Source organism: Anguilla anguilla, chromosome 8 (assembly GCF_013347855.1).
Source record: "Anguilla anguilla isolate fAngAng1 chromosome 8, fAngAng1.pri, whole genome shotgun sequence".
Classification (NCBI taxonomy): Eukaryota; Metazoa; Chordata; class Actinopteri; order Anguilliformes; family Anguillidae; genus Anguilla; species Anguilla anguilla.
The window spans coordinates 4,797,448-4,825,378 of NC_049208.1; the positions used below are offsets into that span (position 1 = coordinate 4,797,448).

A 27,931-nucleotide genomic window follows, 5' to 3' on the forward strand; every position below is an offset into this window, starting at 1 on the left:
TTAACACGGTATGAACTAAAATATTACATTTATAAAAACGGTGTGTAACCATAAATAGGATTCAACAAGGTACTGGAAACATTTCTTAGGGATTTTGCAGAGTGCTGACATGGTCACATCCTGCAGTTCCTGCCCATTTTTTGGCCACACATTCACACTGGGAACCTCCCCTTCCACCACATCCCAAAGGTGCTTTCTTGGATCGAGATCTGGAGACTGCAGGTCCATTCATCAGACCACCATTCTCTCTGGTTGAACTGTACCCCAGGGTTCACATCTCCCTTTAGGTACATAAACCCACATTCAAACAACACATTGATGGTGAAAACACTTTCATTTTATCCAATTTTCAATCATCCCGTTTTGGTGATCTCATACTCACTGCAGCCTCATTCTCTTGTTCTTAGCTGACAGGAGTGGAACGCTGCCTGGTCTTCTGCTGCTGTGGCCCATCCGCTTTAAGATTCTACGCACTGTGCATTCACAGATGCCCTTCTGCACACCAACAGCTGTAAGCAGCTGCTATTTGAGCATTTGTGGCCTTTCTTTTGGCTTGGAACAAGTCTGACCATGCTCCTCACCTCTTTTTGGGCCACAGAAGTGTTGCTCACTGGACGCCATTTTTATTCCATCGTTCTCTCTGGTCTTACACTTCACCAGGTCTATATTCGTTATACATCAAAGTTGCAGACGCATGATTTGCTGTTTGGAGTAGGCTATTCACATTAAGGAGCAGGTGTACCTAATAAAATGGCCAGTGTGTATGTGTGTGTACTATATATATATATATATATGAGAGAATGATACTCACAGAAAACGTCTTTTTCCCCAGTATTGCCCTTGCCAAAGTGTAACTGCTCATGGTTTGAACACGCAAGCAGAGTACTAGCCATGCCACGGACAGTGTGTTGGGTGAGCAAGTAAACATTAAAATACAAATATACACACACAGCCTTGCAGCCATGACCTTCAGCACAGGAAATAGAAGCTATGACTCTCTACCCCAGGGTGCACCTCTCCCTGTTGGTGAATACAACCCACATTTAAACAACACACTAACGGGCGGGGGGAGAAAAGAAACTTTTAATCTTTTTTTTATTATTATTACTGTAGTCATTGATTAATATGAATACTGGATTGACTGTCTTTCACAATTATAAAGACAAAATAATGTCCTCAGGAAACAGAAAGTTGACAGACACGGCTGAACAACGTGGCCCGTCTTTTCATGATGTTCAACTTCACATGATGATTATGCACATTATTTTTAGTTACTCTCCACTACTCTTCAGGAAGAAGAAAAAAAATGTAAAAAGTTGTTTTCTTTAAGAAAATATACAAAAAAAAAAAAAAAGAAAAGAACCATATATCTCGTACACGTTCCAACACTTTTTGAAATGTATGGCCCCAAACTCTGTACAGGAGGTGGCTTGTCTTGCTGTGTGCGGTGTGGGCCGCTTGAAAACGTTTCCCACTTCAGCTTTCCTATTTACAGCACAGAAGAGCACCCGGTACTGTTCTCTGAAAAAAATGATCACTTCAGCCTATGATTATCTTTTACATTTTTTTTTTTTTGTTTACATCTAATCGTAGCTTCAGCTTATAAGTATGTTCTTCTGGGCGAAGCCCCGTTTTGGAATTGACCTCCAAGCAAAACCCCTTGAAGCTGGACCCTTTCTGTTATTCCTCCCGAAGTAAAGATGGTCTTCAAGGGCAGATCCGTGTGTGAACAGCCTTTTCTTTGGAGGTTGTGACACGGAGAATGAGGACACGTCCAGCATGGGCAAAAGGGAGGCGGGGCAGGCTAATTGGCACCCCCTCCACTTCACCCCAACAGCGCTGCGGCAGAATGCAACAGCTGCCCCAGCAACAGCACCTAGAGCCACAGACATCACAACTCCACAATCCCAGAATGCACTGCTCCAAACCTGCTGGGATCTCTCCCACATTTTATGGTGTCCTGTGGGTCCAGGATCCGGGTGTGATGCTTCATTGACTTCCACTTCTCGCTTCAGCGAGGCCATTCTCCATCACGGGAGCAATTAAAAAAAAAAAAAAAAAAAACTAAACGAACAAAAACAAAATAAAACTGTTCTCTTGCCCTTAGATTCTAGGAGTTCTCTCTCTCTGACGGAGACAGGACGAAGAGCTCAACTGCACACTATGTCCATCCACACCTGTCTCTCCACCTGTCCCCATCTTCTCTCATCCCTCTCCCATTCCCCCCGCCACACCCCCACCCCCACCCCCCTCATTTGACAGTGGTGAAGTTTTGGCCTCGGATGGAACACCAGGCCATGAAGATATCCCTGTGTGGAGACAGAAGAGCAATGTTACTGCAGGTGTGTGTGTGTATGTGTGTGTGTGTGTGTGTGTGTGTGTGTGAAAGCGTACATTGTTATGACCCTCCCTTTAAACCCAAAGATGTGAGCCATAACTGTCACCTACCCCAGGGAAAGGGCTAATAACTGTGTGTGTGTGGAGTAGGTAACAAACAAAAACTAGAGCCAGAAAGCTTCCACAGTCCAGACTGGGGAACAGAAAGGAAGCCAGCCCAGTCTTCAGCACTTTGACCAGGAGGGCCCAAACTTTTGCATACAACTGTAGGTGTGCATGTACATACCTGTACTGTCTGTGTGCATATGTACCTGCAGTGTGTGTGTGTGCGTATATGTGTGTATGTGTGTGTGAGCGTGTGCCTGTATACCTGCAGTGTGTGTGTGTGTGTGTGTGTATGTGTGTATGTGAGCGTGTGCATGTATACCTGCAGTGTGTGGCCACACACTCGTTGCTGCAGTACTCTCTGTCCCAGTCCTTGCTCTCCACAGGCGCGTTGGTGCAGCCGGCCCGGATACAGCGGGCGGGGGGGCCGGGGGGGGCCGAGTCCTCGGGGCCTGGAGCTACATTCACCTCCACCTCCATCTGACAGAGAAAGAGGGGGGAGAGAGAGGGAGAAAAAGAGAGGGAGGGAGGGAGGGAGGGAGAGGAAGAAAAAGAGTGAGAGAAAGAGAGGGAGGGGGAGAGAGAGAGGGGGGACAGAAAGAGACGGAGGGAGGGAGGGAGGGAGAGAAAGAGACGGAGGGAGAGAGAGAGAACGAGATGGAGGGAGGGAGCGAGAAGGAGGGAGAGAGAGGCATCAGTGACCCGTTACTACAGCTCCATACCCTGTCCAAGGTATCGGCACAGACCACAAACGGGGCTCCCCCTTACCTCTCCCGAAGTGAACTCTTCCGCCATCTCCTCAGCAGCAGAAGGGGAGGAGCCGGTCGCCACGGCAGTGGCAGCGGACTGCACCACTTGCAGAGGCACAGCGGGGGAGGAACAAGCCTGGGCGGACACGGCGGAGGAAGAGGAGCCTGCCGACACCGCCGTCGTCGTGACGATGAAGGGTGCCGCCAGCTCCGCCTTCACGGGGGCGGGGACGATCTTTATCTGCAGGGGAGGGGGCGGGGTGGACGCGGCAGACACGGCCACGCCCGCCCCGGCTCCGCCCCCACGCGGTTTGGCCTGTAGCGGGGGCGGGGCCGGGGAGTGCACCATCTGCTGGAGGCGGGGCGGCAAGGGGGTGTTCTGCATCTGCTGCAGGGGCGGGGGCTGGCGGGCGGGGCCAGGGGCGGGGCTTGGGGCCGGAATCACCGTCACCAGGGAGGTGGGAATCTGTTGGCCCGAAGCAGCCGGCCCTGCCAGCATATGCTTGGAGATGATGATCTTGGTGACGGTGGGGGGGTTGGGGGCGGGGCTGGGGGCGGGGTTAGGGGCGGGGGCTTTGTGGGCGCCCGTGCGGGAGCGGGTGGTGACCTGCGGGAGGTCCAGGATGATGTTGGAGGTGCAGATGTTGGTGATGGTGTTCTGGTCAGGGGCGTGGTGGGGGATCCGGGTGGCGCGCGGGGGAGTGGGGGCGGGGGGCGGGGGGGGGCGGGGGCAGGGGCGAGGGTGGGGGCGGGGGCAGCAGCTGAAGGGGGAGGGGAGGCAGAGACGTCCATCACCTCAGTGTTCATCTGGAGAGACAGAGAGAAGGATGGAGATGGATGAGAGAGATAGAGGGAGAGCGTTTCACTAAGGAAAAAGACCCAAGGAAATCCATGGGGGAAAACACCAAAACTCATCATATAGAGACAGGATAACATCCCATGGACAGGAGCAATGTCAATAAGGATTGGATTTTCTGATTCTCTTCTGTTCCAGCTTTTAAGAAAATGAGGACACACACAACAGGACACCTTCCCCTGTTCCAGACGGAAGGAGCAGAGTGAGCTAGCCATGGTCAGGCACTCCGCACTAGATACATCTTTATTAACCATCGAACAACTCGCCACACACTGGCACCTCACTGATGAGATTTTTTTTAGCATCTTTTTTTGGTTTGTGGCGCCGAGCCCAGCCGATGCTCAGTAGCTAATGACGGTGGTGGAAAATGTCACGGGAGTGCCGATTGGTCGGTGTGCGCGTCCTCCTCCTTGTCAAGAGGCAGCCAATTGGTGGAGGGCCACTCACCTGAGAGAGCTGATTGGCTCGGTAAGCCGCCAGCGCTTTCAGGTACTCTTTCTTTGCTGCCTCGGTCTTCCTCTTGTACACCTGAATGGGAGAACGAAGAAACGTAATGACGTCTTTAACCCTTTAGCTGGTGCACTAGCTCATTCAGGTTAGGTCTAGTTAGCAAGCCTGTAGTAACTACCAAACCCCTTAAAGCTAATATATTACAGGTACTATAGGCTATGTTAACACTTCATTTTCGTTGCATTTCAGTAGCTACCAGTACTCAGTAGTTCCTTGTCAAACTGCTGTGTCACTGTCGATAAGAATCACAGCAAATCATGAGCTGATGCCACTCAAATTTATGTTGTGAAATTTATGTTTAGTGTGTGAGAGAGTGTGTGTGTGTGTGTGTGTGTGTGTGTGTACACAGTGTATGCCAAGCTCCCAACGCTTCACAGGCGACAGGCTCGCCCCTCCGAGTCACACTTTTGGCTGAGGGCCCCCCCCAGCCCCCCCCCCAGGTACCTGTTTCTGCTCCTCCCCCAGGCTGTCCCACATGGACGCCACGATCTTGGACACCTCCCCGAAGGTGGCGCTGGGGTTCTGGCCCTTGATGGCGGCCTGCGTGTCGCGGAAGAAGAGGGCGTAGGCCGAGACCGGCTTCTGCGGCTCGTTGGGGTCCTTCTTCTTCCGCCCCTTCTTCCCGGCCCCGCCCCCGGCCCCCGCCACGCTCGCCATGGCCGGCTTACCCCCACCCCTCCGGACCCCGGCTCCGCCCACCATCGCGGCGGGCGGGGCGGCGGCAGAGGAGGAGGGCGGGGCTGAGCTGGAGACGGAGGGGCTCAGGGAGATGGACATCGAGGCTGGAGAGTCTACCAGTACACTCTTCTAGGAGGGAGGGAGGGAGAGAAGGGGGGGGGGAGAGGGAAAGAGAGCGAGTGAGAGAGGGGGAGGGAGGAATGACAAGCAGGAATTCATACAAGGGCAGAATGACTTTGTTGAAAAGTGCCCACTTGTACCCTATATACAGGGCACCAACTAGGGTGTCAGACTTTCAGTGGTGTGCTTTGTGAATTTTATCAAATACATCCCCCCCAAAAAGTAGACAGGAACGGACCCACAATCCACCACAAAAACTTTGGAGAAACGATACAATATACAGAAGTAGTGCACAGAGTGGCTACTGCCAAGCATGCAACTACATGCATACAAAAGGACACTGCAACAGGTAAGACAAGCAGACGGCCAAACAGACAGACAGACAGACACAGATAGGCAGGCAGGCAAACAGACAGACAGACAGGCAGGCACAGACAGACAGACAGACAGGCAGAGAGACATGTATAGGCAGACAGGCAAACAGACACAGATAGGCAGGCAGACAGACAGAGAGACAGACAGGCACAGATGACACTGCTTCTCTCACCTGTTTGAAATCGTCCAAATCCTCGTCCTGGAGGGAGCCAGAGGGGGAGGGCGTGGCTGACAGAGGCTGTTCGGGGGATCTCGGGCGGGGCATAATGGTCCCCCCACCCAAACTCAGCCCAAGCTGGCTGCTCAGCTCCGATTGGTCGATGGTGGTCAGCTGATTGTGACCCAGGAGCCCGTGGCCCATGTCACTCAGCGGGACGTCTATGGTCATGGGGGAGGAGCTACTGAAATGGGAGCCAATGGAGTGGCCGAGGTCCTGAAAGCAGAGGATAGGGAGGAGAGAGGCTCATTAGGGAACAGGGGCCATGTCCAAATCAGTGCCCTTGCCTACTATTAAGCATACAACGTGTATACTCAATAGTAGGCAAGTACACTAATTCAAACACGGCCAAGCTGAAAGTCTATCCTGGGGGTATTCCAAAGCCAGAATGTACTCTCATTGTGGTTCACTCTAGTGGTTCCAGCCTAGAGCCTTTACTGACTGAGCCACTCCACTGGTTCCAGCCTAGAGCCTTTACTGACTGGGCCTCTCCACTGGTTCCAGCCTAGAGCCTTTACTGACTAATCCACTCCACTGGTTCCAGCCTAGAGCCTTTACTGACTAATCCACTCCACTGGTTCCAGCCTAGAGCCTTTACTGACTAATCCACTCCACTGGTTCCAGCCTAGAGCCTTTACTGACTAATCCACTCCACTGGTTCCAGCCTAGAGCCTTTACTGACTAATCCACTCCACTGGTTCCAGCCGAGAGCCTTTACTGACTAATCCACTCCACTGGTTCCAGCCGAGAGCCTTTACTGACAGAGCCACTCAAGAGCCCAAGTAAGAGTTTACTTCCTGTAAGATTGTGGGCAGAGGCGGAGCCTCACCATGCCGAGGGTGGAGCTGAGCAAAGCCCCGCCCCCTGGTTGGCTCATCACCCCGAGGCTCAGGTGCTCCAGGCCCTGGGAGGGGGGGTTGACGAAGGTGGAGGCAAAGGAGGGGTCATTCCCCCCGACAACGGCGGAGGTGACGGAGGCGTCCTCCACGCCGCCCCCGTCCGACAGCTCCCCGAAGTGCGACACCACGTCCGACACCGTGAGGGCGGAGTCAGGGTCCAGCGAGATGGGGGGGATCTCAAACTCCTCATCACCCAGGCTGGGCGTGTGGAATGTCTGCAAGGGGGAAGAGAGAGAACACGGGGCACAGGGAGTCAGTGTAAACCCACTCACAGGTGGCAGCTGATGCATGCGTACATCTCTGCAGGCAATACGGTGTACACTGGGATGGCAGGTATGCCATCTCGCCAAGTTAACGCCTTGGCACAGCGACATGCCCCATACCTACCGAGCACCAACAGTTTGGCACTTTTCATATATATTGCAAACAGAAGACTGAACCAGAATGACCGGCAGATGCACAATGCTTTACGTTTAGTACCTTTACTTGTATTTTGCATTTTACCAGCCTGATGCTAGAGCCGATAGTCCATTTAAACCTGCCACCTCTGCTCCCATCTCCTAATAGACTCAATGCACACGGGACACAAAGCTTACTGGGGACCACCACAAACTAACAGTGGAGCTTTAAAGCTGTGAGGCAGAGTGTGTAGAGTATCAAGAAGCGTGTAGCAGACTGTGTGACAGTGCGTAGAAAATACATAGTCCCCAGTGAATAAGGTTTTGTGTAGAGAACTGGTTGCACAGCCTAAATAGTAATGCTAATTACATAGTAACGGGAGTACAGAATAGAGTAAGGTTGTGTTTGGGATACTGGGAGTATTGAGTAGAGTAAGGTTGTGTGTAGAATACTGAGAGTATAATGTAGAGTAAGACTGTAGAATACTCAGAATATAATGGAGCAAGATTGTGTGTGGAATACTGGGAGTATAGTGTAGAGTAAGGTTGTGTATAGAATACTGAGAGTACAATGTAGAGTAAGACTGTAGAATACTGAGAGTATACTGTAGAGTAAGTCTGTAGAATACTGACAGTATAATGTAGAGTAAGATTGTGTGTAGAATACTGAGAGTATACTGTGGAGTAAGTCTGTAGAATACTGACAGTATAATGTAGAGTAAGATTGTGTGTAGAATGCTGAGAGTATAATGTAGAGTAAGACTAGAATACTGACAGTATAATGTAGAGTAAGATTGTGTAGAATACTGGGAGTATACTGTAGAGTAAGATTGTGCGTAGAATACTGAGAGTATACTGTAGAGTATACTGTAGAGGGGTGGGCCACAAACCATGAAGACAATTATAAAATACTTTTTGATTCCACAGTCACTGCTGCCATATGGCTTATCAGCTTTCTTTGCCTCTTTATGTAATCGCACCTGAAGCCTTAGCGCACAGAGGGCACATGAAATGCTTCCAACAAAACACCAATCCGTTGTGTCTATTGGGTGCTGACAATGACCACGGCCACGCAGCTTCCATGTGACCTGCAAGGCCTTGCTGCTGATTGGTCGTCATATCAACACGATGCAGATGACTTACTGGCTCAAAAATATTAGACAGCTATCTTTATGGTTTATCACCCAGTCCTGCTGGGAGTGTGATGCACGGGAGAGTTGGGTATAGGGTAATACTGACAGAGCACAGCAGGGTCTGTACCTCGGAGGAAGAAAGGAAAGGGTGGCCGGCCCCTGGGATGGTTAGGAAGTTATCGTTGCCTCCAGGGAACTGTACAGACAGAAGCGGCGATCAGCACGCAGACGGCGACGCACACGCAGGCACACACATAAACTCCAATCTTCGCACCAACATCACATAGAAGGTACAGCACAAACCACATTTTTCAAAGCAATGTTTTACACTTCGACACAATGCGAGTGTATTCTCAACATTTCATGCACAAAAAACTGTTATAACCAAATGCAACGGAGCGAAGACCTGATGTGGGTCTGTTTGTTTATGTTACGTTACAGTCCGTCTAGAACTGGACCGCGACACTGCTGAAGTCATTTCTCACACCGGATAGACGGATGCAGAAGTGGGCACAGAATGATAGACATGCAGTCAGTATGAGCACCAGTTGGTGTCGAAAGAAACTTCATTCACCTTGTTGACCGAGTCGTATCCATTGTAAGATTGCGAATCCAAAAACTCCGAGTCACCGTGCTGTCCAGCACCGTCCGACAGATCAGAGTAAAAATTAAGATCCATAGTGACTTGCTTTTCATGGACGTGATGAGTACTATCGCTATCCAACGCTGTCTATTATAACTTAAGCCAACGCAGTTAGGTAGTTGACGTTTCCAACGCGTTTTACCGCTGCTCTGACCAGGTAACGTTACACTTTATAGCTAGCTGGCTCTACGATTTTGTAAGATGACAAGTGACTGCGCGACTTTACGGCGGTTATCCAATTAACAAGCGGACTTCTTATGTAGTACAATGGGCGTCCATAAAGCTATCCGGATCGTGCATGTTGTATCCATAGCTAGCCAGCGGTGATTAAAATCTATGGGATAACTTAGTACCTAGCTAGAATTCGAAAAAGTGAGCAGTTAGCCTAATCTATTAATTTCCAAATCTCACTACACAATATTATTACGTTAGTCGTCCTTTTGGTAAATCTTTAACTTACTCACAGCGTCCCAGCAAAAATGATCCATCTGGCCACACACCATGCCTGTGACGATACTAGCACCGCATTTCATCTATTCTAGCAAGCTAGCCTGCTAATGTAGCTAACTCGATTAGCTTCAGGGTCGAACAACGTCTCTAATTTTCCAGAGAGCACAGGCGGCCAACTTCACTGGCTACTGTAACTTACTCAAACAAACCATTCGATGATCATATAACGAGCTAAACGTTCATTATGTGGTTAAAGCTAGCAAATGGTTCGTAACCTAGCTAACTACTAGCCGAATAAAATGACAATGCAAGCAAGCTAGCGAGATACTGGAACATTCACGTTCCCAAGACAGTCGGAGTGAATGTCCGAATATAAGAGCAGAATTGTAGGTTTTTATTCGTATTACGGTGGGGGAAAGTAGTCAAAAACTTGAAGTTTAGTTGGCAGGTTAGTAAGATTTTTCTGTCGGTTCATGCTAGCCAACGTTGGCTAGATAGTTGGTCCCCCTCGTCCTTTCCCCCAAACTGGAGCCTTTCCAATCGAGTCAGCGCTATGGATCGGGCGACATCAATTTATATAGAAAAAGGTTACTGGATACATTCGTTTCACTCCGCGTTGTGGACTGAGTTTCGTTTTCAGACTCAAAGTACAGCGAAGTCATAGTTGCTAATGAAACAGTTCTCCAATAAAAAGTTAACGTGGTAACCATTAAAAAAATATATATTTGTGCGTCAATGCGGGCTGTGTACCCCCCTACCGCATCACACCTTGCCATAATAGTGGTTTAGCCCGGGGCCTCCATTGTGGTCTGGGGTAACCCTAGATAGTGCAGTCTCAACCCGCATCACAACCTTAACTGTATAATTATATTACGTAAGTCTCTCAAAACAAGATGGGCCTAAAGTTGGTCACTAAACTAAAAAATAACAGATTACAAATGGTGTTTGATACAAGTAGCTACATGTTTTTGCTAATGTTTTTACTTTCGTCTATAAAATCTCTCCTTTTTATTGTAAAGACTTGTTAGCACCCGTTTGCTCCATAGATGACAACGTTAAATGACTGTGCATCCAAAGACCAAGTATAAAGTTACACACAATTACAGCGCAGTCGGAGCTAGTCTAGTTCTCTGCCATGATAACACCACTGTCAAGCAGTGAATGTTGGCAATTCGTTTCAACATGCATCTTCAACAGGAACCTTAAGGTTAGCTAAACGAAACAACTCTATTATTAGTATTAGCTAAAAGTATCAAAAGAACACATTCATGATTACTAAAAACCACTTAAACAGTGAGCTTTCCCAACTTTAGCTGATCATTAGCGACATAACATAATATGAATGCCGTTTCTCCCGGTTTATAAACGCGAAACAAATAGCAGGGGGTCCTTTGAGATAGCCAACCAGCTAGAGAACTACTCATTGTTCAAATGATTAAGTGCTACCTCATCTCTTGTTAAGAGCATTGATTGATTTTGCATGACTTGGTAGTCGATTGATTATACTTAACTTCCAGTGCAACACAACTTGACAGCCTGCGCTAGCTAATGCTGATAAAGTATTAGGATCTAGGTCTTCTCGGGAATTCTAGCTGAAACTAGGCAGTTAATCCTTCAAGCTGTGTTTTAAAAGTTTAAGGATGGCGTTGCTAGCCTGCTAATGCTAATCTAACTAGAGAATTCTCATAATATAGCTTCGAGACCAATGTCTTCACGTCTCAACTGTAAGCTAATCATTGAATAAGCGAACTGAGTTTGGTTTTAAGTCGGGCCTCTGCTTTTCCTTACCTCCATTCTCTCCACGATCCGTTCGATTCCTCTTTCCTTTCCAGAATTTCCCCGCATCACAACATGAGACCGGCTTCCGTATTCCTCTCATTTCAGGAAGCGACGTCATTGCATAATGTGCTCCGTGTATCGTATAGCATGCCCATCTACCAGACCCTCTATTAGAATTTGAACTAGAATACTTTAATGTCCGTAACAATAAACGGTCATTTTCATTAAGATCAACACTCCTCACAGAGAACAACGCATCGTCAAAGAAACTAAGAGTACAGGTTAAACATGTATTAAAGTTCTTTACATTACATCTGGTCCCAGCGGCTAGATCGTATTCTTTGCCAGTTGTTTCTTTAAAATGACACCAGAGGGCAGTTTATGAAAAAAGAGGCAAAAAAGTCTGAGCCGTATTACACAGCAATTCGGTGCTTTTCTTTTCGTGGCAGGACAGTATGCTGATTATTTCGCAGGCCTGGTTAACTAGGCATGATAATTTGGATGTATTGAGCACTATCAGATTCCCATACCAGGTCACGCTACTTCAGGCCATTATGTTCTTAAATTAATATTTGTACGCCGAGACCAATCCTGGAAGCAATGCTTGTGCGAATAGTGTTCGCGAGGGTCCATGGAAGGGATAACCTCTTCAGTGGCAACCCTGGAGATCTACCATCCTGTAGGTTTTCACTCCAACCCTAACAAAACACACCTCACTCAACAGCTAGAGCAGGGCAGCCCAACCCTGTTCCTGGAGATTCACCATCCTGTATGTTTTCAGTCCAACTCTAACAATGATTTTATTTGATGATTAATACACAATAGGAACATCCATATCCAAAAACATATGCTATAATGACCGATGGCTGCAGTGTTCATTTTCTATTTATTTTATTTTTTGCAACATTTTGGAGATCACTACTGGGTTACAGGCATCACATAAATTCTGGATGTGTAATGGACTGGTTTGGCACCTCTGTGCTGAACACAATTAAAGGAAATTAATGATCAAATTCATTTTTCCAAAATAACTCACATTTTTATTGTTTCAAATAATCAATAATAATGAATTACACCACTGTTCCATGTGGAAAAGACAGAAAAAAGATGTAAAAAAACAAAACAAAAAAAAAAACTCGGCGCTTTGTTATCATCTGGGTAAAAGTTGCTTCATGTTACAGTACGGGTCGAGGCTGCTGGGTGAGCAGAAGACCGAACCTCTTCTTCAAGGTAACTCGGTGCCTGGAGAACTTGTCATCTGGAGAGAACCGGGCCGGGTGTGCCGAACTCGTGGGCTGACCAGCTGGGTCCACCTTCTGAAATAGAGAGAGAGAGAGTAGTGTGTGTGTCCAGGCACTTGCAGATGCGAGATTCAACTAGATTTGACTACATCCATCCCAATTTTAAGCCGCACCACACAAAAAAAAAAAAACAATCGCCAAAATAAGACGTGCGTAAATGTCTTAAAAATCTATTTAAGAACATTAACCGTCACCACACACACAGCTATGGTTTTAGTGTAGATCACACCACTTTTTAACCCCCCAAATTCCGAGCAAATTACAGTCGTCGCCATGTTATCAAAATACTTGCATGGCAGTTCTTTCAGCAATCAATACATTTTATTTCAATGACATTCATTTCCACAAACTTGAAGAAAGATTATCAAAAGGTGTGGCACATACAGCGATACTTTTGTTTGCGAGAGAGTTTACTTAATGGCACACAGTTAGCATTCTCCAAAGGGAGCTCTCTGCCTGAACAGTGCCTTCGAAACGGACCAAATCACAGTTCTGTGTGCCAAGTGCATGTAATGAAAGACACTTGTATATCCTTCTCAATGCATACTGGGGAAAGACTGCTGTACCGTTAGAGAAAAATCTACTCCACATATCCCTTTATTTTGGCAGTACTGAGGCAAGTCGTGCATTCTGGCGGTGACGAATGATTGTAACGCTAACTGCCTCGTGGTGTTTGCTTACAATGTGAAACACAGTTAAAAAGAATCCTTAAACTACAAGCGTCGACAAAATGATTCAATTGGAAAATGTATACTAGTTATAGCTAATAACGTTGTTGTGCGCACGCTATAATCTTACCTTTAGCGTGTAAATTCTCTCCCCGCTCTCGTTCAGGTAGAACTGTAAAAACATGGCGGCGATCCGGCTCCGTAGGTATGTAGTTAAAAGTTGTCACGGAGGCAAAATCTACGATGTAAATAGCGAATTTTCGATCTCCGTTAGCCAGCTACGTTTCTCACGTGCCTTCGTGCTTTATAATAGTTACTGGCGTCGTTGTCTTTACTGCCAGCAAAGCAGCAGCTACTAGCACGCGTCTTTTCTCCAATAATGCAATGTCGTCTTCTTCTGTGAAATTACTGCCGTGGTTCAGAACAGCCAAATGACGTATATCGCCACCTACTGTGGAGGAGTGTGAAACAGTAGATGACGACAAAGGGGTGTGGATCTTATAGGTTGGACTAGAATAGGCCACGATGTTCATTGTTTCCCGAGCCAAGATGAAACTGGTTTATGGAGGAAGGCGGACCAGTTTACACACTGCATCCAGCAGGCAGTAGCCCTTTATACACATACGTGCACACACACACACACACAAGAAAATAATTTTGAGCCAGCTCAGTCTGTAGAATGTTGTTATTCATATTCATAACACAGAAACAGTCAGTTCATAAAACAATAACTCATCCTCGTCACTTCTGCAGGCAGGTGAGTAACTCTACATTGTACATTACACCCATCTTTCTAAATCCTGATCAGTAACTACGCCCCCCCCTCCCTCCCTCCCACCCCCTCCCAATATTACACCCACCACGTTAAACCCCCCCCACCCCAAAATGTCCTCCGGCAAGAGTTTGTACCCCAACCCCTCTGCTCCAAACTGAAATAAACAGTTTTATCCCACAATCAGACAGATACACACAAATGGGACTTGATTTCTGCTGCCTGTCTGTAGAGTCTATGGATTCACTCCAACCAGCAGTGACTTCTGGCCCAAAGGATTATGGGAATCTCGCCATCCTGCAAGGCGATGCTGGTCCCGAACGCCTTTGGAAGGGGCACGGCAGGGTGGGGCAGGGTTCGAGGATGAGAACAGAGGTGCAAGGGGAGAAGGTGAGTGTAAACCTGAAAGAATGAACTGCTCATTTCTTATAACTATGTAGAAAAAGAAAAAAAAAAAAAAAAAAAAAACAGGAAAAAAAAAATAGAAAGAGCCCAAACCAAATCCATCCATAATTCATCAACATTTATAATAATAATAACAACAGTAATAAAAATAAAGCATGAGGAATAGAATAAGGGGAAGTGAAGGATCATGATCGATCGGGGAGGAAAGGAACAGTCGCTTAATCTTCACAGCTGGACGAAGAGTCTGAATTTTTGGGCCCCATTATGACATCATCCAAAATCGCCGCCTCCCTGTCAGAGCTCTCGTAGCCGCCCTGCGATAGGCTGTCTCCGGCGTCCATCTGCAGGGCCCCGCCCTCCATCTTTACATTGAAGGCAGGCGACAGGAAGTGGTGGGAAGAAGCGATTCCGCCACCGTCGTCCAGGTCCTCGTCCTCCATCATGTAGGCCCCGTCTGAGACCAGGGTCTCGCCTGCAACTCCCCCCAGCAGCGGGTCCTCCAGCTGGGACTGAGGCGCCGGGGGGCAGGGGCGGCCTCTTTTAGGCCCAGCGTGGTGTGGAGGGAGGAGCCTGTGTAACAAGCTGTTTGGAAGAAAACCCTGCAGATAGACAAGATAACAGCATTATCATCAAGCACAGATAAAACAGGTACACACACTGTAACTGACAATCTCAGAGAGACTGGTATATACATACCACCACTTTGTACTGGGTATTTAAACACTGTTTTTGTCCATCACAGAGACAAATATATAAAAAGTGACTGTCACTCAGAGATGGCTATATGCCCATACATGAAGAAAAACAAGCACAGACAGACACACACACACGCAAGCAGACACACACACGCACAAGCAGACACACACACAGAAACACACAGACACAGGCACACACACAGAAACACACAAACACAGACACACGCACACTCAACAGTAGTAACTCACAGAGTTGCGGACAGCCTCAGCCCATTCTGGTGCTACAGCGTAGTCAGGGTTCTCCTCTAGGAAGTCCTTCAGATCATGCAGCACTGGTCCCAGCATGCTTCCCAGCTGAGAATATACCCAAAACACCACCCCCAAACTGAGACTGTATCCAAAACACCACCCCCAAACTGAGACTGTATCCAAAACACCACCCCCAAACTGAGACTATATCCAAAAACACCCGCCCAAGTGAGAATATACCCACAACACCCCAAACTAAGAATATACCCAAACACCACCCCCCAAACTGAGAATATACCAAAACACCCCCCCAAACTGAGAATATACCCGAAACACCACACTGTTATGGGGGTCATGTGACTCATGTACATCATATCAGGACGAGCACGATGTACATCACACCGTACACTGGGTTAGTGGGTCACACATCGTACCACGTGCTGGTTTACTGGGGCACACCCTATCCCTCCCCCACCCCTTACCTTTCTGCCCGTCCTCATGTCAATGATCTTCACTCTCTCACTGCCTGTCAGGGTCGTCAAGTCCTTCACCTTTTCACTCTTCTTCCTTCTCCTCCTCTTCCTCTGACCGCGGTTGTTTGCTAGCAGCTAGGGGGAAACAGAGCAAAGGCAGGGGGAGGAGTCAAATCACGGCACAGCTGTAACACTCCCATATAAGGAGTCACTGCTGTAACACTCCCATATAAAGAGTCACTGCTGTAACACTCCCATATAAGGAGTCAGTGCTGTAACACTCCCATATAAGGAGTCAGTGCTGTAACACTCCCATATAAGGAGTCACTACTGTAACACTACCATATACGGAGTCAGTGCTGTAACACTCCCATACAAGGAGTCACTGCTGTAACACTCCCATATAAGGAGTCACTGCTGTAACACTCCCATATACAGAGTCACTGCTGTAACACTCCCATATAAGGAGTCACTGCTGTAACACTCCCATATAAGGAGTCACTGCTGTAACACTTCTATGTAAGGAGTCAGTGCTGTAACACCCCCATATAAGGAGTCTGTGCTGTAACACTATCATATAAGGAGTCACTGCTGTAACACTCCCATACAAGGAGTCACTGCTGTAACACTCCCATATAAGGAGTCACTACTGTGACACTCCCATACAAGGAGTCACTGCTGTAACACTCCCATATAAGGAATCACTACTGTGACACTCCCATATAAGGAGTCACTGCTGTGACAGTCCCATATAAGGAGTCACTACTGTGACACTCCCATATAAGGAGTCACTGCTGTAACACTCCCATATAAGGAGTCAGTGCTGTGACATTCCCATATAAGGAGTCAGTGCTGTAACACTCCCATATAAGGAGTCAGTGCTGTGACAGTCCCATATAAGGAGTCAGTGCTGTGACAGTCCCATATAAGGAGTCAGTGCTGTAACACTATCATATAAGGAGTCTGTGCTGTAACACTATCATATAAGGAGTCAGTGGTGTAACACTATCATATAAGGAGTCAGTGGTGTAACACTACCATATAAGGAGTCAGTGCTGTAACACCCCCATATACAGAGTCACTGCTGTAACACTACCATATAAGGAGTCACTAGTGTAACACTCCCATATAAGGAGTCACTGCTGTAACACTCCCATATAAAGAGTCAGTGCAGTAACATTCCCATCTGAGGAGACTGTGCTGTGATGCTTTTAACGCTGCTTGTGGTCGCAGTGGAGCACACTGGCCAGGCGGGGCGCTGTTGTCACACTCACCTCCAGCATGTCAGCATCGCCCTCGTCCTTCAGCCACTCCGGCAGTTCCCTACGGCGCGGGACCCTCTCCCCAGCCTGCATGGGGCCTGGCCCGTCAGGGTCCGACAGCTGAAACACACGATTTGTATAGTGTAAATAGTGTGGTGTATAGTGTAAATAGTGTGGTGTACAGTGTAAATAGTGATTTGTGTAGTGTAAATAGTGTGGTGTACAGTGTAAATAGTGATTTGTGTAGTGTAAATAGTGTGGTGTGTAATGTAAACGGTGATTTGTATAGTATGGTGTATAGTGTAAACAGTGATTTGTATAGTGTAAATAGTGTGGTGAATAATGTAAATAGTGATTTGTACAGTGTAAACTGTGTGGTGTGCAATGTAAATAGTAATTTGTATTGTGTAAATTGTATGGCGTAAATCGTGTGGTGTATAATCTAAACAGTGATTTGTAAAATGTAAATAGTGTGGTGAATAATGAAAATAGCAATTTGTATGGTGTAAATCGTGTGGTGTATAATCTAAACAGTGATCTGTAAAATGTAAATAGTGTGGGGAATAATGTAAATAGCGATTTGTAAAGTGTAAATTGTAAGCGTTCATACCTCCAGGTCTCTGCGTTTCCGACGACCACTCCCCTCTCCACTCGAGCCATTGGGCAGCAAGGCCTGCTTAGAGAAGGTCAGCTTAAGCCCCTCCTCCTGGATGGAGGGGAGAAGGAGGACGAGGAGGGGGGAAAGAATGGAGGAAGAGAGTGGGGGGATAAAGGAGGAAGAGAATGGTCCATTCAGACTTGCAGTTTTGTCTCTGAAAAACACTGCTCATTTTTGAAGAAGTTTAAGTGTCTTAAGTTTCTCTTAAAAGTGAGTGCCCAAAATGTAACAACAGTGTGGAGTCTGAAAAAGGCTTTTTTTTTTTTTTTTTTTACAACATCAGTAAAACCTCCTTTGATTTCTTATTCAACTAGGATAGCGCTATGGTAGACCTGGATCAATCTGCACACAATTACTATTCTCATAAAAATCCATAATTGTACATTTTTCCCCTTAAAAATCTAAACAACATGAATAATATCCGTGCTCTCAGAACTGATCAAAAAAAACCCTCCTTTACCAGCATTCCCAGAGGTCTCAAAAAATATTACATTTTGCTTTAATGTTAACCCCCCCCCCCCCCAAAATGCTCTGAAACTTGCTTCTAAAACTGAAAGACTATGCAAACAGAATTAATTATTATTCATTACAGTAATACGCTGTATTTTCAGAATGAGCGCTAAATCGGAATCTTTCAGTCTCGGTGTTGCGCAGAGGCGGAAATTTCGGTGTGCAAAACGCAGAGCGCAGAGCAGGAGATCTGGTGCGTTTACAGAATCTGCGCTCCTCCGCGTCCCTCGGCAACGCTCACCTTCAGAAGTTTGACGGTGAACTCCGTGTCCTGCGCTTCCGCGTCCTCGCCACCGGGGGCGCCGCCGCTGTTCTTGCGGATCAGGCGGGTGTAGCCGGACTCGGCCTCCCCCTCCGTCTCCCCGGAGGCCGGGTTGGGCTGGGGGTCCGGGGCGGATCGCCTCCCTGTCGGCCAGGAGCCGGTCAGCACAGCCGTGCAGAGGCTGTCCAAGCGATTTATGAGGACCCGGTCCTGAGAGACGCAAATATCCCGTCAGCCACACCCCCTTACATTAGCCACACCCCCATCAATCAGCCACACCCCCTTAGATTAGCCACACCCCCATCAATCAGCCACACCCCATTATGTTAGCCACACCCCCTTCAATCAGCCACACCCCCTTACAATAGCCACACCCCTTCAATCAGCCATGCCCCCTTTCATCAGTCACACCCCCCACCCCCTTACATTAGCCACACCCCCATCAATCAGCCACACTCCCTTACATTAGCCACACCCCATCAATCAGCCACACCCCCTTACATTAGCCACACCCCCTTTCATCAGTCACACCCCCCCCACCCTCCATTAGCCACACCCCCCTTCCATCAGCCACAACTGAAATGTTTTAATTAAAGTGCAGTGACTTTGGCCTCACCTTGGGCCATTCAGCTCTCAGCGGGTCACTGGCAGAATCAGGGGGTGCCCCATCCTGGGAGGGGGTCAGGGAGAGGACACTGTTCTCGTCGACATCGCACAGCTTCAGAGGGTCTGTGAGACAGCACAGCATGCATCAGCATCAAATACCAGCATAATATACCATCCCAGTGTGGCATACCAGCTTAATATACCATCCCAGTGTGGCATACCCACATAATATACCATCCCAGTCAGTCACACCTACATAATATACCATTTCAATGAAAGACACGCACAGACAGAGACAGACACAGACGCATGCACACACAGACACTCACACACAAACACAAGGCACTCACACACACACAGACACACAGGCACTCACACACACACACACACACACAGGCACTCACACACACAGACACTCACACAGGCACTCACACTCTCACTCTCACACACACACACACACACACACAGGCACTCACACACACAGACACACACACAGGCACTCACACACACACACACACACACACACACACACTCACCCCTGGCCCTCCGACCCTCGGTGTCGCTGTCTCCGCTCTCGTCGGAGCTGCCGGTTCGGCGGGTCGAGCCGGAGGAGTCAGAGTCCGAGTCCGACTCCGTGTCCGACGGCCCCCCTTCCCCGTCCCGGCGTCTCCCTCCTCTTCCTCGGCACTTCTTCCAGCCCCAGCCCGCTCGCCCCCGGGGCTTAGCGGCGGGAGACTCCGCCTCCTTCGCCACAGACCCCTCCCCCAGGAGCCGCGACTCCGCCCCCGGCCCTGCCTCAGTGTCCTCCTCCTCCTCCTCCTTCACCCGGGGCCCCTCCCCCTGCAGCGGGGCGGGGGTGGAGCTACGGGAGGCCGCGGCGGCGGCCGTGGCCTGCAGGAAGTCCCGGTGCGCCTGGTGGAAGGAGAAGGCGGGGTCGGGGAAGACCGACAGCTCGGTGCGGCTGACGCCGTGGCGGGCGGCGCCCTGCAGCAGCTGGTGGTCGTGCTGCGGGCAGCGCCACCAGGCGGGCAGCTCGCCGCCGGGCTGGGCCAGCAGGAGGCGCTCCTGCAGGGCGGGGTGGGGCAGCACGCGCTCCCGCAGCCGCCGCAGCAGCCCGATGCGGTACAGCGTGCGCGAGGCGCGCTCCTCGGTGATGGGCGCCAGGGACTGGGACAGCAGGGAGGGGTCTGTGGGAGAAACACAGCGTGAGACCAGCAGGGTTCACAGGGTACATAGGGTACAGGGTACACAGGGAACGCGTGGGGTGCAGAATATAGGGCACAGGGTGGAGGGTATAGGGCAAGGGGTGGTGCAGGGTATAGGGCGTAAAGTGATGGGTATAGGGCATGGTACACAGGGCGTAGGGTATAGGGCACAGGGAAGAGGGCGTGGGGCGTAGGGTATAGGGCGTGGGGAGTAGGGTATAGGGCACAGGGAATAGGGCGTGGGGTGCAGGGTATAGGGCAGGGCGTGCAGGGTAGAGGGTGTATGACACCTCACCCTCTCCTGGTGCGGGCCGCAGGTGGCACACCCTCCTGCACATGGCCATGAAGCTCCTGAAGTAGCGGGTCAGGCTCTCGTCCGTCTTCTTGTCCAGGCGGGCGAAGGTCCGAAACCTGTTCCAGTCCAGCTCGCCCCCTCCCTCAGGCCCCGCCCCGGCCTCGCTCTTCACGCGCTCCACCCCGAACGTGGACACCACGCGGTAAAAGTCACACTCCTCCCTCCGCGTCCACCTGAAACGGCAACATCTCGTCCTCGCTCATCCGGGAACAGTCTGCACTAGGTTCTAGAATTTCAATTTAGTGAGGAAAATGGTGAGCATTGATGGGCCAAATGCCTGTTCTCATCATTATGTTATGTTATGCTATGCTATGCTAACTGCTTTATGCTATGCTACGCTATGTTATGCTATGCTATGTCATGCTACGTTATGCTATGCTATGCTACTCTATGATATGCTATGTTATGCTGCGTTATGCTATGCTACGCTATGTTATGCTACGTGACGCTATGCTACGCGACGCTATGCTATGTAATGCTATGTCATGCTACGTTATGCTATGTTATGCTATGCTATACTGCGTTATGCTATGTTATGCTGCTTTTTCGCCATTCAGCATTTTTGCAGGACAGTAAAAGCAGGGCTCCACAGTGCTCCCGGGCGACTGCGGGAAACGGGCAGCCGCGGGTAACGGGCGCGCGGCGGGTACGCTACCTCTGCTGGCGCTCCTGGCGGGCGATCTCCTTCAGTTTGGAGGCCTGCTCGCAGCGGCGGCGGCGGCGGTCGCCCTTCTCCGCGGCCTCCATCTTCAGCTGCTCGCGCCGGTAGCTGCGCTGGTAGGCCGTGATCAGCCTGCGCAGCCGCGCGGTCAGCGACGAGGCCGTCGGCCAATCGCACGCCCCCGTCGGGCCCGACGGCTGCGCCTCCTCCCCCGCCCTGTCCTCCACGCAGATCTCCTCGTCCGGAGCCATGGAGTCGGCCTGCGGGGGACCAGGGAGTCAGTAATGCACAGGGAACAGTCCCAGGGGCAGAAAGCACAGGGTAGTGTAAAGGGGTCAGTACAGGTCTGACCCTTCAGTGACAGGCTGATTGTCCAATGTCCAATCAGAGCAGACGCCAGACCCACCTCATCGTACGGGTCTCTGTACTGCCTCCTCAACGGCTTGAACTCCGGGTCCTCTGAGTACTTGTCAAAATCTCCCCTGAAACAAAACAATCATCATCATCACCACCACCATCACTGCCTAGACTGCAGATCAGCCAATGGCACGCCATGCAGGCTGGAGATCAGCCAATGGGCTGAGGTCTCACCCGTCTCCCAGCTCCGCATCACCCGAGTGCTGCTCTGCGTCGATGGCCTGGTCGTCGGGGCGACCGACTCTTTCCAAAAAGCACAGGCAGGGGTCAGCTCGCATTGTGGTGTACATCTCATATCCTGGGAGAGAGAGAGAGAGAGAGAGAGAGAGGGAGAGAGAGAGAGAGAGAGAGAGAGAGAGAGAGAGAGAGAGAGAGAATTAGCAAAGGCTTCTCATAAAGATACTGAAGCAAGACATTTAATTCATTCATTTAAAAGACAAGTTTCCACTCGTTTTAGTCAAATTGACAGACGGTTAAATGTCCATAATGACCTTTTTTTCTTTACCCTGCCCCCCATCAATAATACTGTGAAATCATCCTGAGAGACAGGTGAACACACACACGCACGCACACGCACACACACACACACACACATACCGTGTTTGAAGACTCCAACGAGCAGAGACCGGTCAGCTTCAGTGTCCCACCAGCGTGAGGGCACCTCCTGCAGCTCCATCTCCGGCATCCAGATATCCACATCCCTACAGACACACAACACATCCAGATATCCACATCCCTACAGACACACAACACATCCAGATATCCACATCCCTACAGATACACAACACATCCAGATATCCACATCCCTACAGACACACAACACATCCAGATATCAACATCCCTACAGACACACAACACATCCAGATATCCACATCCCTAAAGATACACAACACATCCAGATATCCACATCCCTACAGACACACAACACATCCAGATATCCACATCCCTACAGACACACAACACATCCAGATATCCACATCCCTAAAGATACACAACACATCCAGATATCCACATCCCTACAGACACACAACACATCCAGATATCCACATCCCTACAGACACACAACACATCCAGATATCCACATCCCTACAGATACACAACACATCCAGATATCCACATCCCTACTGACACACAACACATCCAGATATCCACATCCCTACAGACACACAACACATCCAGATATCCACATCCCTAAAGATACACAACACATCCAGATATCCACATCCCTACAGACACACAACACATCCAGATATCCACATCCCTACAGACACACAACACATCCAGATATCCACATCCCTACAGATACAACACATCCAGATATCCACATCCCTAAAGATACACAACACATCCAGATATCCACATCCCTAAAGATACACAACACATCCAGATATCCACATCGCTACAGACACATAACACATCCAGATATCCACATCCCTAAAGATACACACCACATCCAGATATCCACATCCCTAAAGATACACACCACATCCAGATATCCACATCCCTAAAGATACACAACACATCCAGATATCCACAACCCTACAGATACACAACACATCCAGATATCCACATCGCTCCACACACACCACATCCAGATATCCACATCCCTACAGACACACAACACATCCAGATATCCACATCCCTACAGATACACAACACATCCAGATATCCACATTCCTACAGACACACAACACATCCAGATATCCACATCCCTACAGATACACAACACATCCAGATATCCACATCCCTAAAGATAGACAACACATCCAGATATCCACATCCCTACAGACACACAACACATCCAGATATCCACATCCCTACAGACACACAACACATCCAGATATCCACATCCCTAAAGATACACAACACATCCAGATATACACATCCCAGGTGAGCGTTACCTGGCGTCGACGCCTCGGAGCACTCGATCAGCGTGGTCTCCGATCACTTCCTGCCTCAGGTAGTACAGCATGCGCACGCGCAACAGCACCCTGAGGAAGAGGAGCGGACAGGAAGAGCATGAACACGCTTACTCACACGCAAACACACTCACACGCTCCGGTTATCCTGCTGACGGGATGTTCATGTGCGCGCAGTGCGTACTTGTTGCATTGGTGTTTGAGCTGTTTGCGGTGTGTACATGTTGCACTGGTGTGTGAGGTGTTATAATGGGTGCAGTGTGCAGTGCGTACTTGTTGCACTGGTGTTTGAGGTGTTTGCGGTGCGTACTTGTTGCACTGGTGTGTGAGGTGTTAGAATGTGTGCAGTGTGTACTTGTTGCACTGGTGTTTGAGGTGTTAGAATGCACAGTGCGTACTTGTTGCACTGGTGTTTGAGGTGTTTGCGGTAGCCGTCGTCCAGCAGGAGTGCGTCGGGGTTGTATTTGCGGATCCACTCCACCTTCTGCACGTCAAACGAGCTCTGAGCCTTCACCCTCTTCCCCTTCCTCCCACGGGGAACAGGGATAGAGAGACCTGATAGAGGGGGAGGGAGAGAGAGAGAGAGTGGAATTCGTACCAGAATGGTTGAAAACACAGACAGACAGACAGACAGGTACCGGAGTGGTTGAGGAGCGTGTGACAGACAGACAGACAGACAGACAGGTATGAGAGTGGTAGAGGAGCATGAGACAGACAGACAGACAGACAGGTATGAGAGTGGTAGAGGAGCATGAGACAGACAGACAGACAGACAGGTATCAGAGTGGTTGAGAACAGACAGACAGACAGACAGACAGGTATGAGAGTGGTTGAGGAGCATGAGACAGACAGACAGGTACCGGAGTGGTTGAGGAGCGTGTGAGGGGCACGCCCATTTTCGGGCGGGGTGATCAGCTCCCAGATGAAGCTCTTGATGTTCTCGTCTCCGCGGTAGTGCAGAAGGCAGAAGACCAGGATCACTCTGCAGATGGTCTCCACGTCTCGTTCTCCTAGCCTGCGCTTACAGCGAGCGTGCGACAGGATGTCCCGCCAGCGCCCCCACCTGGAGGGGAGGAACAGCATGTTATCATGGGAAAGCAGCGCCCCCTCCTGGTGGGCAGGAACAGCATGTTATCATGGGAAAGCAGCGCCCCCTCCTGGTGGGGAGGAACAGCTTGTTATCATGGGAAAGCAGCGCCCCCTCCTGGTGGGGAGGAACAGCACGTTATCATGGGAAAGCAGCGCCCCCTCCTGGTGGGGAGGAACAGCACATTATCATGGGAAAGCGGGATGATAACAGGACGGTGTAGCGTCTCCATGGAGACGGGGGCGGAGCAGAGCACCCTGACGGACGGCGGCGGTGGGCGGAGCGGAGCGTACCCGTAGACCAGCAGGTGCTTCTCCACGCGGAAGCAGTCGGTGCGCCCGTACCCCGAGCCACAGTGGCGCTCCGAGCGGCGGGACGAGCGGGCGTGGCGGGAGTTGTGCGGCGGGTACTCCTCGTCGCTGTCCATGTCCGACAGCTCGGCCCCGCCCTCGCCCCGCAGCGTGGAGTACTGCCGCGTCTGCTTCCGCACGCGCGGCGTGTCAATCACCAGCGTGTTCTGCAAGGGGGAGGGGTTACAGACACACAGCCAATCACCACACTGTTCAGCAAGGGGGAGGGGTTACAGACACACAGCCAATCACCACACTGTTCTGCAAGGGGGAGGGGTTACAGACACACAGCCAATCACCGCACTGTTCTGCAAGGGGGAGGGGTTACAGACCCACAGCCAATCACTGCACTATTCTGCAAGGGGGAGGGGTTACAGACACCGCCAATCACCACACTGTTCAGCAAGGGGGAGGGGTTACAGACATACAGCCTATCACCACACTGTTCAGAAAGGGGGAGGCGTTACAGACAGCCAATTACTAGTGTTCCACAAGGGGGAGGGGTTACAGAAACACAGCCAATCACCAGTGTGTCTTAGCAGGATGAGAGGTCGTGTGAATCGTACACAGGTCATTCCTAGAGTCATTCATGCAGAGAAAAGGCAGGTCATTCTAACAGGAGAGGTTAATAAAGAAGAACAGGACGTTTATCTCTACCTTCCTGTTGATGGTGGCATAGTCGATGTCTGCCTTCTTGGCCCACTTCTGCCAGAACTCGGGGTCGTCCAGCGCAATGTCCGTCCTGTTCTCAGAGGCTACGAAGCTGGCCTGGAGACGAGGGAGAGAGTGTTACACACGTACTGCACACGCCACACACACAACAGTACACACGGTAAACAGGACACGCTATATGTACAACACTACACACGCTACATGCTGTATATACAATACAACCCACAGTACACACTACACACACAATACTCATTTCACATGCATACACACACACACACACTACTCATTTCACACGCATACACACACACAAACAGACACTATTCATTGCACACACACTACTCATTTCAAACGCACACACACACACACTACTCCTTTCACTCTTACACACACACACGCACACTACTCATTTCACGCACACTCACACTCACACTCACACTACCCATTTCACATGCATACACACACACACACACTACTCATTTCACATGCATACACACACACACAACTCATTTCACACACGTACACACACACACTACCCATGTAACACGCCTCAGTCCCTGACCTTGGAGAAGGTGGAGCCCTTGCCCTCGCTCTCGATGGTGATGGTGGTGGCTCTGCGCTGGAGGATCTGGTCGATGTCCTCCTCGCAGAAGCGGCTGCCCTCGTCGCCCTCGTCCATGATGGCCGCGTACGCACCCTTACGCAGCAGGTCCTCGATCTCCTTCTTGGAGAACTGCTGGATCTGAGAGAGCGCAGGGCAACGTTTCCACAATCTCATCACAACCTTCCGTCAACATTCAACCGACGTTCCCCCAAACCTTTCCCTGACATTTCCTTAACAGCCAACCTTCCTTCAACCTTTCCACAACCATCCTGGAACATTCAACCAACATTCCCTTAACAGTCAACCAACCATCCTTCATAAATTTCCCCAGCCCATTTCCCCCTAACTCCAGACTAAGGAAGCGTCTGTAAAGTGCAGCTCCAGAGTGAGGAGGCAGTTTAGGGAGCGTGTGCGAAGTCTCACCCCGTTGATGCTGCTGTCCTTGTTCCCACTTCCAACATTCCCTTAACAGTCAACCAACTCATCCTTCAAAAATTCCCCAGCCCATTTCCCCCCTAACGCCAGACTAAGGAAGCGTCTGTAAAGTGCAGCTCCCGAGTGAGGAGGCAGTTTAGGGAGCGTGTGCGAAGTCTCACCCCGTTGATGCTGCTGTCCTTGTTCCCACTTCCAACATTCCCTTAACAGTCAACCAACTCATCCTTCATAAAATTCCCCAGCCCATTTCCCCCCTAACGCCAGACTAAGGAAGCGTCTGTAAAGTGCAGCTCCAGAGTGAGGAGGCAGTTTAGGGAGCGTGTGCGAAGTCTCACCCCGTTGATGCTGCTGTCCTTGTTGCCGCTCATGCTCTGCAGCACGGCCCGGTCCAGGCCCAGCTTCAGGCTGGCCTTGTCCAGCATCTCCCGCTCGTACGAGTTCCTGGTGATGAGCCGGTACACCTTCACCGCCTTGGACTGGCCGATACGGTGACACCGCGCCTGGGCCTGCGGGGGGGCGGGGGGGTTGGAGTTGGGGGGGGGGGGGGGGACCGAAAATAAGCTCAGCTGGTGGACTGCAGAGTGCCGAGTGACTGAGCAATTCTGCTCGTGGACACTGCCGCTAAGACGTCAAATCTAGTCTGTAGTTTTTTTTGTTTCTTTTTTAAACGAAAAAAAAAACCCACACAGCACTGCAGGTGACATAAACATGCTACCTGAATACCTGGATAATCCATCATTTTATTTTATTTTTATTTAACCTTTATTTAACCAGGTTAGTCTCATTGAGATTAGAACTCTCTTTTTCAAGAGAGACCTGGCCAAGAAGGCAGCAGTCGATTGCGGACACAACAAAATTTTGACATTTAACATACTGTAAAATAACATTCCTGTACTGAAAATCTAAGGCTAACGACCAATGCTAAAGCACAGGTGGTCCTTCTGAAGGTCATCGGTTAACGCAGCGGGGCGAAACTGCGCGTCACAGCGCTGACCTGCAGGTCGTTCTGGGGGTTCCAGTCGGAGTCGAAGATGACGCAGGTGTCGGCGGCGGTCAGGTTGATGCCCAGGCCGCCCGCGCGCGTGCAGAGCAGGAAGACGAAGCGGTCCGAGTCGGGCT

At 49.8% G+C, this 27,931-nt stretch overlaps 3 protein-coding genes across 3 annotated transcripts in view; all 3 read right to left on the bottom strand.

The window, feature by feature from the left end:
* Positions 1 to 1,065: 1,065 nt before the first annotated feature.
* On the bottom strand, positions 1,066 to 11,235 carry LOC118233616 (TOX high mobility group box family member 4-A-like). The gene is given in 10 exon segments (XM_035429423.1): positions 1,066 to 2,309; positions 2,765 to 2,922; positions 3,211 to 3,911; positions 3,914 to 3,998; positions 4,495 to 4,575; positions 5,002 to 5,361; positions 5,903 to 6,163; positions 6,777 to 7,061; positions 8,505 to 8,573; positions 8,952 to 11,235. Coding segments are annotated over 10 exon segments (2,163 nt in total). The 5' UTR covers positions 9,057 to 11,235; the 3' UTR covers positions 1,066 to 2,251.
* An 888-nt stretch (positions 11,236 to 12,123) lies between these two features.
* On the bottom strand, positions 12,124 to 13,642 carry nop10 (NOP10 ribonucleoprotein homolog (yeast)). The gene is made up of 2 exons (XM_035429510.1): positions 13,349 to 13,642; positions 12,124 to 12,565 (listed from the first exon to the last, which is right to left on the bottom strand). Exons 1-2 carry the CDS (start codon positions 13,400 to 13,402, stop codon positions 12,425 to 12,427), a joined length of 195 nt encoding a protein of 64 aa, XP_035285401.1. The 5' UTR covers positions 13,403 to 13,642; the 3' UTR covers positions 12,124 to 12,424.
* An 850-nt stretch (positions 13,643 to 14,492) lies between these two features.
* The window catches only part of chd8 (chromodomain helicase DNA binding protein 8), a 29,705-nt gene continuing 16,266 nt past the window's right edge, over positions 14,493 to 27,931 (bottom strand). Inside the window, exons 20-40 of the mRNA XM_035429509.1 lie at positions 27,807 to 27,931; positions 27,148 to 27,318; positions 26,336 to 26,515; positions 25,762 to 25,872; positions 25,048 to 25,271; positions 24,528 to 24,730; positions 24,066 to 24,222; positions 23,650 to 23,739; positions 22,346 to 22,449; positions 21,923 to 22,046; positions 21,738 to 21,813; positions 21,326 to 21,591; positions 20,611 to 20,843; positions 19,647 to 20,297; positions 19,121 to 19,233; positions 18,484 to 18,714; positions 17,685 to 17,780; positions 17,087 to 17,194; positions 15,822 to 15,947; positions 15,340 to 15,444; positions 14,493 to 14,994 (exon numbers count right to left, since the gene is read on the bottom strand). The exon at positions 27,807 to 27,931 is cut by the window's right edge and continues 71 nt beyond it. Coding sequence (XP_035285400.1) covers positions 14,614 to 14,994; positions 15,340 to 15,444; positions 15,822 to 15,947; positions 17,087 to 17,194; positions 17,685 to 17,780; positions 18,484 to 18,714; positions 19,121 to 19,233; positions 19,647 to 20,297; positions 20,611 to 20,843; positions 21,326 to 21,591; positions 21,738 to 21,813; positions 21,923 to 22,046; positions 22,346 to 22,449; positions 23,650 to 23,739; positions 24,066 to 24,222; positions 24,528 to 24,730; positions 25,048 to 25,271; positions 25,762 to 25,872; positions 26,336 to 26,515; positions 27,148 to 27,318; positions 27,807 to 27,931 — 3,875 coding nt within the window. The 3' untranslated portion in view covers positions 14,493 to 14,613. The remainder of the gene's footprint in view (positions 14,995 to 15,339; positions 15,445 to 15,821; positions 15,948 to 17,086; positions 17,195 to 17,684; positions 17,781 to 18,483; positions 18,715 to 19,120; positions 19,234 to 19,646; positions 20,298 to 20,610; positions 20,844 to 21,325; positions 21,592 to 21,737; positions 21,814 to 21,922; positions 22,047 to 22,345; positions 22,450 to 23,649; positions 23,740 to 24,065; positions 24,223 to 24,527; positions 24,731 to 25,047; positions 25,272 to 25,761; positions 25,873 to 26,335; positions 26,516 to 27,147; positions 27,319 to 27,806) is intronic.